General features: G+C 43.9%; 1 protein-coding gene across 2 annotated transcripts in view; it reads right to left on the bottom strand.

Moving 5' to 3' along the window:
* Nucleotides 1-8,690: 8,690 nt before the first annotated feature.
* Nucleotides 8,691-13,076, bottom strand: part of LOC147693175 (NXPE family member 1-like) — a 350,691-nt gene continuing 346,305 nt past the window's right edge. For both annotated transcript variants that reach the window (XM_086939422.1, XM_086939421.1), the window contains exon 6: nt 8,691-9,491. In XM_086939422.1, coding sequence (XP_086795548.1) covers nt 8,950-9,491 — 542 coding nt within the window. In that variant the 3' untranslated portion in view covers nt 8,691-8,949. The remainder of the gene's footprint in view (nt 9,492-13,076) is intronic.

Below are 13,076 nucleotides of genomic sequence, written 5' to 3' on the forward strand. Positions count from 1 at the left end.
TCTAGTCAGAATAGAATGTCGAAGGTCCAAGGGTTCTGCATCAAAGTTTCTTTCCAGGATAATCTAAAGTCCTGAGGACACAACTCCGATACTTATACTAGAAAAAGGGGCTGGATCACCTGCTAAGTCCCTGCAATGGGTGGACCTGGGAAGGGGGGGTTACACCCCTTTCCCTTTGTCCAGTTTTGCGCCAGAGCGGGGCTGGAGTGCCCCAGCAGTGTCTCATAAAGCATCTGCTGATGCAGCCCCCCCTGTCCGAATACACATCTGCCTGTCTGGGGAGGTACTGGCACCTCTCTTGACAGGAAACCTATTGTCCAGGCCTCCCCTGCCGGAGTTTCCCCCAGCAGTAGGAGGTCAGACTCGTGTCTGTAGCAGCAGAATCCATTTTGTGATGCTTGAGCTCTGTTTAACTTTAACCGGGTAAAGCAGTAACATACATGTCTTTTCCCTCTAGAAGGGTGGAATGCATCCCCCGCCACCAGAATTGGCGGGGGGTAGTATTCCGAAGTGTTTGACACCTTACACAACATGTTTTGATAAAGCCAAACCAAAGTTAGCATTAACCACGAGGATTATAATGCACTTACAAGTATATGGTATGGCTATATCATAGAACAGCTATAAGGATATGGTTACGAAAGCTGAAGAGGGGCTCAGCTCATGATAGGGCACCCTCCCACATAAAACCAAGCACTCTGCCTCCAGGATTGTCGAGGCCTACCATAGGAGTGATTTATAGGTGCATATGTGTCTATATGTATAGGTAGATATAGATATACTATATCTAATTAAGGGGTGATTATACCACCTTACCCAAGCTGAGTGATAAGCCTGTGGTGTCAGTTTGGATGGCCAGCCTGGGGTGGCATATTACATGCTGCTGCCCCTGGTAGGCCGTGGATGCACCTATGCCCTGGGTACCTAGGGTACACTATACAGGGGCTCACAAAGGTGACCCAATACCCAATTAGGTATGTACCTAAAGTACATGGTATCAATTTAGAGAGAGAACAGCTGGGCTGTGGGCATGATTAGCAGGGCCACAGCCAGACTAAAGTAAAAAAAAACAGAAAATCACAGAAAAAGTGGGGGTGACCATAGGAAGCAGACCCTACTCTCCTACAGTTAGATTAAGGGTTTTTTCTACAGTCCCTAGACCTTGTAGAAAGCCATACTGGGCAGAGTAGAAAAAGAGCTAGCCTCTGCCCAGTCCTCCAATTTGCTCAGGATTACCCTCCCATGATGTTTACAGTGGAATCAATCAACGAGATTGGGCGATAACAGGCAGGGCAATTGCGGTTCCCTTTCTTATAGATGGGTACCATGATGGTTTTACTCCATAAATCTATAGGGTCGCCTTTCACTGCAGCCCTCAATTCACAGACTGTATTTTTGGCAACTGTTGTATAGAGTGTACACCGTCCTTCCTAGATAATTATTGATACTCTGTGGTGTATTTCTCAAGAAAGTTGCAGTGTTTGCAAATAGTGTGGTATAGAATGGACTTTCTCCAGGGAGTAAACACTGTTCACAGTAAACAATGCTCTACTAATATCGACTTCTTTTATCAATGTAGGTTTGGTGTGTGTCAGGGGTTTCATATAGACAAAAACTGTCTGCAGTACCGCGTTTCTTTTGGGACTGACAGTCACTATTTTAGGAACTTGGCTTTCTGTGAACAGTTGTACACAGATTGACCACCATACACAATGAGGGTTATGTGTATGGTGGTTGATTGTTAATGTGAACTATGCCAGGTGTAAATTTATCGGTATAAGATCAATGTTGCACATAATTCATACCTTCTACACCCAAGGGAGTTGTGTCTTTGATGGCAGTAATGACACCTAATATTATCCTGAGCTATTCAGTAATTACTGTAAACCCTCCACTGCCATTATAATTTATAGAGCACTGTGCTGGGAAACTAAGCTTGGATGAAGTCATCAGTGATGTCAGCAATGATGTCATTTGAGATCTCATCAGGGATGTTATAAATGATGTCACAAAACATGTCATGAGTGATGTCATATGTGAGGTCATAAGCAGTGCATGCCGACAAATTATAATTAGTGCTGCTAAATGTAACTGGTCAATTTCTGTGTTTTTTTTTGTTCAAAACAGTAATGTTGTCAGTGACAAATTCAACTAACTATAACATAACTTTGACCTCTTTTTACAGTATATATCGGTCGGCAGTAGGTAGTTATAGTTAGGACCAAAGTTTCCATAGGAAAACGTTTTTTTGTGCTGCCAGTAACTTTGGCGCTGCTGGACGAATATTCACACAATTTTCAAAAAGCTTCCCCTTTTTTATTTAGCTGCTGTGTTGATAGTTTTTGAGTTGATCCATGAGGCGAAGGCAAGAAAAAAGGGGGGATCTAAAACGCGGTTTCCCCATGTTATGCCTATGACGGTTTTCTTTAACCATGACTAAAGCCCAACCCGCTGAACAGAATTACACCAAATTTGGCAGAAAACTACATGTTGTTCCAGGAAGCGTATGTGATTTGGTGTAAATCCTTTCAGTAGTTTCAGAGATATTTTAGTTAAAAATATAGATATCTGGGAGCCCAAAATCATACTGAAATTTGATTGGATGCCAACACTTCAATCAGAAAGTGTTAACAGCCATCTTGGGGCTTGGTTAAACTAAGTCTCACAAAAACTGTAAAAAAAAGAAAAACAGGCAGTTGAGAAACGCCATGACCCCTAGGCTCTCATTTGCACAAAGCAGAGCAGAATTGCTTTTGGACAGCGGCAGCTGCATGTTAGCAGCTCCCGCTGTCAAAAGCAATGCCAGATCCCACAGGATGTGGGGAGCGGGCTGTGACCGACGGGACCTTCAGGCTCCTACCACGTTCTAGGTACCACTAGGTGCCCTCTGTGGTACCAGGGCACCCACAATTGTGGCCAGGTCCCGGGGTATCTGGTCCCTAGGCCCACAATTGGCCTGGGAGGAGGGCCATGCAGCCCCCCTTCCATGTTAAAAAAAGAAAAATTAAGAATAATAAAAGGCAGGCCCTGGGGGATGGGGTTCCCAAGGCTAAAATTCTCCCAGGGTAGGGAGTCACGCGGCCTCTCTTCCTTTATCTTCATTTTTTTAAATGAAAAAAGAGATGGGGTCCACAGGGCCATATTCGGCCGGGGGGTAGTGTGGCCCACATCTCCATTCTAAAAGTACCTGGCACGCAGGGGGTGTGCCCCCCCTTCCCTTATCATAAAAAAAGGAAAAGGCTACCAGCAAGATGCCTGAGGTCTCGCCTTCTTTCTGCACCACATTGCAGTTGCGCCTTCTGGCACACTACTGGTTGGGGGATTAAGTCTCCTTGGCTCCTGAGGGCCACAGAACTGGAGTGGACTTTATTCCTCATCCAGTAGTGCGCCAGGAGGGGCATTTGTAGAGTGGTGGGGATAAGGGCTGGCCTCCAACAGCCTATTAGCAATCAAGCTGTTTGGGACTTACCTGAGGCAACAGGTGGAGTAGTTGGCCTCCAAAACCATCAGGAGTAAAGTGGACTTCATCCCCAACCAGCATAGCGCCCGGAGGTGCGTTTGCAGAGTGGTGGAAAAAGGGAGCATGGCCTACAAAGTACTCTCAGGAATCCCACCGTGTGGTATTTACTTGAGGTAACAGGAAGGGTGGTTGGCCCCCAAAAACCCTCTGGCGCCAAGGGGACTTCATCCCCCAGACAGCAGTGCACCAGGAGGCAAGTTTGCAAAGTGGTGGAGAAAGGGGGCGTAGCTTCCTAAGACCTCTCAGCAATCCTACTGAGTGGGCCTTACTGGAGGTAACAGGATGGCTTGTTGGCCCCGAAGGACCCTCTAGAGCCACATAACAGGATTGCTAAGGGGTGTGCAGAAGCCACACCCCTTTCTCCACCACTTTGCAAACACGTCTCCTGGTGCACTTCTGGTTGAGGGATGAATTACCCTTGGCGCCAGCGGGTTTTTGGGGGCCAACTACCCCTCCTGTTACCTAAAGTAAATCCCACACAGTAGGATTGATGAGAGGTCTTCAGAGGCCAAGAATCCCTCCTGGTATTTTCTGTAAGTCCTGCACAGGGGGATTCCCAAGAGCTGGTCAGAGCCTGCTTCCACCCTGCGTTTGCAGAGCACTACTCTGCAAATGCGGTTACTACTTTAAAAAAATGGAAATTCAATTGAAAAATAAAGGTTACAGGACATTATGGTTAGGAATTAGCATTTAAAAAACCTTAGAAATTCACTGAAAAAAACAAATGTTATAGGGACGTTATAGTTAGGTTCAGGTTTCACTCGTACAAAACCAGTGAAATTCAGCAGTCATAGTTAGCTGTGCTAACAATAATGTGCGTTCCACAATGCACTTCTTTTGACTTCACATATTATATCACTCATGACATGGTAAATGATATCACTGATGACTCAAATGGCATCACAGACGATATCGCCCACAAAATAAATAACGCACCCACTCACAATCCCATAGGACCTTAAGGGAGAGGATGTCGCATAAAGGTTAGGGCGGTTGATCTTAAATCTGGGGAACCGGGTTCGTGCTCTGCAATTACACTTATCATCCTGTGATTCTGGGCAAATCAGTTACCCTCCTTGGGGCTGAATCACAGAACTAATCTGAGACAAAATCCTAGACGTACTACTTTTGGTATTCACAGAAGGCATTTAGTAGTAGTAAAGTTAGGATTCCTAACTTTAATACTACTAAACTGAGACAAAATCCTAACTTTAGGACTTTTGGTGTTTACGAAAGGGATGTAGCAGTAGTACAGTTAGGAGTCCTAGCCACTGATATGAGCACTCATACACCTATACTGATACTCACACACCACCATTCACACATAGAGTTATGCACACACCTAGTCAGTCACCCAAAGGATCAATCACACTGCCATTTACTCATTACACAGTTCTACACACACCACAAATAATTGACTCATATAGACACTCATGTAGCTACTCACCATGCAGCCACTTACACACCAGCTGACAGAGAGACATTCACACAGATTAGTCACTCACTCATGCATTCAGTAAGACACGTTTAATCACTCGCTTATACAGTCAGTCACAAACCTACTAAATCAGCTATTCAAACACTCATACACCCACTCATTCTTCAATACACCTTGGCATATATATATATATATATATATATATATATATATATATATATATATATATATATATATATATATATATATATATATATATATATATATATATATATATATATATATATATATATAAACATACTGTCGCCTGATGATGTCATCAGTGATGTCATTTGAGATGTCATCAGTGATGTCACTGACTATGTCATGAGTGATGTAATATGTGACGTCATCAGCAGTGCATTGCAGGGGCGGGAGTTATAGTTAGCTCAACTAACTATAACTGCTGAATTTCTCTGGTTTTGTATGAGTGAAATGTCAAACTAACTATAACATCCCTGAAACCTATGGTTTTTTCAGTAAATTTCTAAGGATTTTTAAATGCTAATTTCTAACTATAACGCCCCTGAAACCTATGTTTATTTCAGTGAATTTCCAAGGTCTTTTAAATGCTAGTTTCTAACTATAAAATAGTAGTCGCGTTTGCAGAATGATGCAGAAAGGGGTCGGGGCCTGTGACCAGCACTCAGGAATTCTACTGCCTAAGACTTACAGGAGGTACCAGGAGGGCTACTTGGCCCCCAAAGTCCCTCAGGAGTAAAGTAGACTTTATTCCCCAACCAGAACTGTGCCAGGAGGAGCGTTGGCAGAGTGGTGGAGAAAGGTGAGCGTGGCCTCCGAAGACCTCTTAGCAATCTCACTGTGTGGGACTTACTGGAGGTAACATGAGGGGTAGTTGGCCCCCAACGACAACCTTGGGGGCCAACTACCCCTCCTATTACCTCCAGTAGGTCCCACACAGCAGGATTGGTAAGTTAAGTAAGCCACACCCCCTTTGCAAACACGCTCTCTGGCGCACTCTTGGATGGGGATTCAAATTCCCTTCATTGGAGGGGTTCCTTAGGGGCCAATTAGCCTACCTGATACCTCCAGTATTCCCCAGATAGTGGGATTGCTGAGAGGTAGACACAGGCCACGACCCCTTTCTCCAGCACTGTGCAAATGCACCTGCTGGTGCACTCTTGGTTGGGGAATGAAGTCCCCTTGCCTCCTGAGGGTCCCTGGGGGCCAACTAGCCCTCCTGCTATCTCTAGTAAACCCCACAAAACTGTATTGCTGAGAGTGGTCGAAGGCCACGCCCCCACTTTACACCACTCTGCAAACGCGCATCCTGGCGCACTGCTGCTTGGGGAATGAAGTGCACTTTAGTCCTGAGGTCCTCAGGACACAAAAGGACCTCATCGCCCCATCAATAGTGCGCCAAGAGGGGTGTTTGCAGAGTGGTGTAAAAAGGGGCAAGGCCTCTGACCACCTCGCAGCAATACTACTTAGTGGGGCTTACTGGAGGTACCTGATGGGCTATTTGGTCCCTAAGGACCCTCAGGATTTAAGGGGACCTAATTCCCCAACCCAGAAAGCTACAGGAGGTGTGTTTGCAGAGTGGGGCAGGGAGGGGTTGGGCTTCCGGCGAGATGCCGGGTTCTCTTTTATTTCTATATGTTTAAAAGGGTGGCTTTGTGGCCCCCTTCTCTTAATTTTTTGGGTCCCTGGGGATCCCACCCCCCAGGGCATGAGCCATTTTTTTTTTTAAACTGGAAATGGGGCCGCGCGGCCCCCTTCCCGAGGCTGATTTAGGCCCCGGAGACCTCATCCCCCGGAGCAAGACCACTTAAAAAAATAAAATGAAAACTACATTTAAAGGAGGAGGGCCGTGCGGCCCCCTTATGAGGCCTTTTTCAACCCCAGGGAACCCATTCCCCGGGGATTTGCCTCTTTTTTTAGTTATATTTGTACGGGAGGGGGGCATGCATCCCCCAGAGCCCCAATGACACTGCTGTCCCTGCTGGCTCCCCACCTCCTGAGGGAACCAGCATTGCTTTTGGTCAAAGAGAACTGCTAACATGCAGCTGCCTTTGACCAAAAGCAAATTTGCTTTGGTTCATGGATACTTCCATGAAGAGAAGCAGAAGTTTGCAATGCTCTCGCCCTGCCATTACAAACTGCAATGTCCCCGAGGAGGGCATGCAGGGACATTGCTGGAGCCAGCCCTAGGGGTGGCGGTCCCCAGAGCCAAGGAGGGCTCCTGTACGGGGGCCATGTGGGCCCCCTCCTAACTGGTTTAAAGCCCCGAGGAGGTGGTGGTCCCTGGGGCAGGGTGTCCACAATAACCCATCATATTTAAATTGCCTCAGGGAGGTGGTGGTCTCTAGGGCAGTGTTTAGGGGCACGAGCCCCCCCAAACATAGTTTTTTAAAGTAGCCCCAGGGAGATTGCGGTACCCGGGGCTCGGGGGGTCACAAGGCCCCCGCCCTATATTATTTAAAGCCCTGGGGAGGTGGTGGTCCCTGGGGAAGCGTGGGAGGTGAAGGAGCCCCTATGCATTTCTTTAAAAAAGCCCAGGCAGGTGGCAGTCCTCAGGCTGCAGGGGGCTGCTTGCCAAGATTAGCAAAGCCACGGGGAGTTGATGGGCCCCAGGGCTGTGGGGGCCACAGTGGGCCCCCGCTACACAAATTTTGGATTGCCCCAGGGCCCAGGCCCACCCAGGGGCTTAAAACAAATGAAGCGCGGGAGTCAGCACTTCAGTTTTTATTTATATTTTTGTCCTGATCTGCGTACCGTACGCAAATCCAGCCCAAAAATTAAAAAAAAAGCTTTTTTTGGCCTGGGAGTCTCCAGGTGTTTATACCCTGCCCGTTATCTTGTTTTTCAACCTTTTTTCTTGTGACTCGGTTCAAGATGGCTACTAACAATTTTTGGTTTGGAGTGTCGGCAGCCAATCAGAATAAAGCTTGTGATCGGGAGGGTTCGCGGATCCACCACGGTCAACAGATATCGATATTTTTACATTTTTGAATTTATCAGGAACTACTGATCGGATTTACACCATTTAAAAAAAGAATGCTTTCTGAACCAAGAGCTACCTTTTTGCCAAATTTGGTGTAATTTCGTTCAGCAGTTCGGGCTGTAGCTTTGTCTAAAGTTAACATGGGGAAAACGTGTTTTGGGACCCCCCCTTTTTTCTCGGTCCCTGCTTAACGAATCACCTCAAAACTTTCAAGACAGGAACTGACCGGAGTGAACCATTCGTTTTGAAAATTTCGCGAAGATTCGTCAAACCGTGCCAGATATTGGCAAATCAAAAAATGCCTTTCCTATGGAAACTAGGTCTTAACTATAACTACCTAATGGCGATCCCCAGTAGGTAATAAATATATAGAGAGAGAGGTGAACATGACTTGATGTGCTTGACATGATGTAATTACTCCTGATGTACTAGTTGGTGAAGTAACAACTCATATTCCATAATAACGTGGTGCAAAGCCGAGCAAGCCATTGGAGGCTAAATCAATGGTGGACACACAACAGCATCCCAGATATTGCCATCCACGGGAAAACGTGCAGTTTAAACAACAAGCTCATCCATGGATGAAAGACACTCACGGGGTAACAGTTTAAAAAGGCCAAGTACAAGTAGTCTGGGACTAAAAAGTGCTAACGGATGAGAACATAAGATCATCTAAGGCCCAGCTGCTGAGCCTTCAACTTTCAAAGAATAATGATCTACACGTCATATTCCTGGAGACCAAACAGGCTCTCAGTTTATTAAAATGGAACCGTTGGGACCCTGCTGCAGCGTGTTGTTTATCCATAGTACAGTGATATACTGACACTCGAATGGGTCAAAAGTCCTCTTTAAATATGTATAATAAATACAAATCATTTGCCTTCTGGTGAACCACTGTTTTTGATCTTGTGGTTTTCTTGGTGGGCTAGTTTCCATCTTAAGCAAACAGTGAGCAGATGTGCAAGACCAGGGGCTACTGCCTTTCTTTCAGCAGATGTATGTGAGGAAGAGGTTGATTTCATTTTGGATGATAAAGTGTGGTGGGTGAAGGACACTTGTAGCAGCGGCCACAGTCATGTCCCACGCATCCACGATGCCAATGTCCAGATCCTGCAGCAGGGTGTTCATGATTTGATAATGAACGTAAGCATTGAAGTCATTCATAGGTTCCAAATTTTCATGTTCAAAAGAAGTATTCTCAGTTTTGACAATGACTTTCGTCCCTGGGCTTCTTAGAAGAAGTTGCTGTATGGCTCTGCGGATGTTGATCACTCGTCGAATGTAGATGTGCAGAGGGAATGGTCTGAAATGTGCCCCAGCTGTAAAAGCAATGACTGTATGCTTATTCCCTCCTATATGAGCAATCTGTTCAGGGAGAGTCTTGTCACCTATCGATGCCAATGTGTAGAAATCACGGAATATGAATGGAATCCCATGTTTCCGGAACCAGATTTTGATGTTTCTCTCAGTGTCCACGTTTAGACGAGGTTTTTCCCAGTCATAGCCGTGGAGGTCAAGATCCTTGAGATCTGAAATGTGAAAACAAAACATTCTTACAGTATAACTTCTGTAGATTAAATGGCCGCCTGGGATGGGAAACAAGGTGTTAGACTTTTAGAAAGAAAGATTGTTAAATGGTTAAAACACATTGTTTCAATCTATAAACCATGTGGAATCAAAGGTCCTCTGAAAGGCCTGTTTATTAATAAGTAATATTTACCTTTTAATGTAGTGCTTCATGCCAGATTTCTGTCTTTTCTAAGTGCTGTAAATTGTAGATGGTATCATTACTCAAGTTATGGGATTTTATTTATCGACCCACGCAAGGAATGAGCTGATACTTTTTTTCTTTGGAGATTGAATTCATGGCTTATGGCAAGCAGCTTTTTGTCATCAGCAATTGTTAACTCAGTAAACTATCTTGCTGATTGCAACATCGTTATGCTCTCTGTTTTAAGTTATTATGTAACTATACTTGATATATGTGTGTGATACACTGAGGCTAGTGTGTATAACATAGGGCAGAGGCCAGGAAATGTAGCCCAGAAGGATGTGATAACTATCTTCCCTGCATGATTGTATATATGTCACACTGGATAAATTCTAAAAGCACAAATCATTAATTTCAAAATCATTACCTACCTGTTAAGTTCCACTGAAGCAACTGTGAGATCAAGTGGAATAGCTCTGGAGCCCACGATCCTACACCCATCACACCATTGTGCCCTCTCAGAGCACTGTCCACTGTAGTCCATGTGAGAGATAAGCAGTACCTATTGCATGTCCATGTGCCATCAGCAGGCTATTCGCATCCATGTACACAATACCTGCCTAAGGCCTGGAGGGTGGAGAGGTACTTCCACACAGAGGAAGTAGGACCAGGGGAAGGGATACTTCCTCCCAAATAATACTCAATATCAAGAAGTATCCCTGCCCAAAAGAAACTGAAATATTGGATATAGGCACAGTTCTCTATCAAAGGGGCGATCATATGCTACTACCAACACTGGGAGCAATACCTCTTTGTATAGTAACCCTCACACACTCTAATAGTGTAATGCTTCAACATTGGGTTCAAACTGGCTCCTACCGTATTTCAGGGAGCGCTTTTGAGAAAAGGCCAGGGGGTTAAAGATTAAAAATCCACCACAAACTCCAGGTATCCCTTTAATATGGATAAATAGTGGATATTAAAACTAAAAGGTAGAGTATTCCCCGGATACAGTGGGCCTATGACCCTTAATCCATTGCCAACATGTTTCAGCCTGTGAACGGCCCTATGGGTCCATAGCTTTCTCCAGGGCAAACCACATCAATAAATCTTTCCCTGGAAATATCAACAGAGTAGAAAAATTCAATTAAAAACAGTTTTATCCAAAATAACGCCGTATGGATATACTTATCCTTGATGTGGCGTTCGCTCATAAGTTCGTCCAGTTCAGGCGGACATCGCATGTCCCACGAGTGCAAAGCAATGGGGGCAGTCATGTAGCCAAATAGTTATCAAGGATCATGGCCCGCGGCAGCACCTATTTGGTTCTGCAACTCACACCAGGAACAATAATGGTGCCCTTTGACCCTCTCATGTCTACGGAAGAAATGTAATGGTACCTCTATACCCTCTCAGGTTCATAGGAGAAAGGAGCCAATGCACCTCAATACCCTCTCGTGCCCATGGGAGAAGAGTCATGACAACTCTAAACCCTCTCATATCCATCAGAGAAAAAATGTATGATGCCTCTATGCCATCTCATGCTCATAGGAGAAAAGAGTCATGACACCTCTATACCCTCTCAGGTTCAGAGCAGAAAAGTCATACCACCTCTGTACCCTCTCATATTCCTGGGATATGTGTTTTGCTCTTTGTTGAATTAGGGGATTCTCAGAAAGCATAGACCATTTGCTGTAATGCAAGAAGATCCCTAAGGTACTTTTCAGACTAAGCAAAGCACACTACATTGAAAGTGGCGTTTAATTGTGTGTATTCCACATTTTGGTCTCTTCTCAGGCATTTGGGTGTGTTTTTAAGTCAGAAGACAATGCAAGCTGTTATGTTTTGTACCCTTTGCAGTCTGCAGACCTCATTTGCAGGGAGAATTTGGGTAGGCCAGCATGCAATACTGTGTTCTAGATTGTATCACTGCTGAAGCTAATAGCTAACAGTGCTTGAAGGGCAAAAAATAATCTGCCTTTGGATGAGGCATACAGGTGGAAATGTGTTGACTTCACCAAGGGTGGCACTTGGGGAACAAAAAAATACTTGACATCAAACTAAGCCCCTAAATTGTAAGTCAGGTACATAGAGGCAGGAATAAAACTGGGGGTTGATGTAACTGCCAAATTCTCTCCAGTGTAATAATTTATGATAACAGCAGAATTATGTGTAATTAAGTGTAATTACGTTAGAAGCGTTATCCAGCATTTAACGCTATTTCCTTGGTGAAAAATGCACCATTGGGCACAAGGATGCATTTTGAGCTAAGAAAATGAAGCCTTTGCACCATGGCGTAAGGGTGCCTACATTGGCGCTAGGCTGGGGAAACGGCTTCAGTGCCAGCAGGAAAGACTTGAACACACAGTATTGCTTAAATATGTTGCATTCCTCACCTTTCATTTTGGCATATAGCAGTGCAGCAAGCTACCTCGCTGCGATGCCCTCCGCCAAAATGCCATAAAGGAGGCCCTAAGTATAGACCTGAAGTCTAAGTTCAGACCCTCAGTCTAATTTTAGACTTCAGGTCTAAAGTTAGACTTCATATCTAAAGTTAGACTTCATATCTAAAGATAGACTTCATATCGAAAGATAGACTTCATATCTAAAGATAGACTTCATATCTAAAGATAGGCTTCATATCTAAAGATAGGCTTCATATCTAAAGATAGACCTCATATCTAAAGTTAGACTTCATATCTAAAGATAGACTTCATATCTAAAGTTAGACCATACCTAAAGTTAGACTTCATATCTAAAGTTAGACTTCATATCGAAAGATAGACTTCATATCTAAAGATAGACTTCATATCTAAAGATGGACTTCATATCTAAAGTTAGACTTCATATCTAAAGATAGACTTCATATCTAAAGATAGACTTCATATCTAAAGTTCGACTTCATATCTAAAGATAGACTTCATATCTAAAGATAAACTTCATATCTAAAGTTAGACTTCATATCTGAAGATAGGCTTCATATCTAAAGTTAGACCATACCTAAAGTTAGACTTCATATCTAAAGATAGACTTCATATCTAAAGTTCGACTTCATATCTAAAGATAGACTTCATATCTAAAGATAGGCTTCATATCTAAAGTTAGACCATACTTAAAGTTAGACTTCATATCTAAAGATAGACTTCATATCTAAAGATAGGCTTCATATCTAAAGATAGACTTCATATCTAAAGTTAGACTTCATATCTAAAGTTAGACTTCATATCTAAAGATAGGCTTCATATCTAAAGATAGACTTCATATCTAAGGTTAAACTTCATATCTAAAGATAGACGTCATATCTATAGATAGGCTTCATATCTAAAGATAGACTTCATATCTAAAGATAGGCTTCATATCTAAAGATCGACTTCATATCTAAAGATAGGCTTCATATCTACAG

This window comes from Lissotriton vulgaris, chromosome 9 (assembly GCF_964263255.1).
Source record: "Lissotriton vulgaris chromosome 9, aLisVul1.2, whole genome shotgun sequence".
Taxonomy (NCBI): domain Eukaryota; kingdom Metazoa; phylum Chordata; class Amphibia; order Caudata; family Salamandridae; genus Lissotriton; species Lissotriton vulgaris.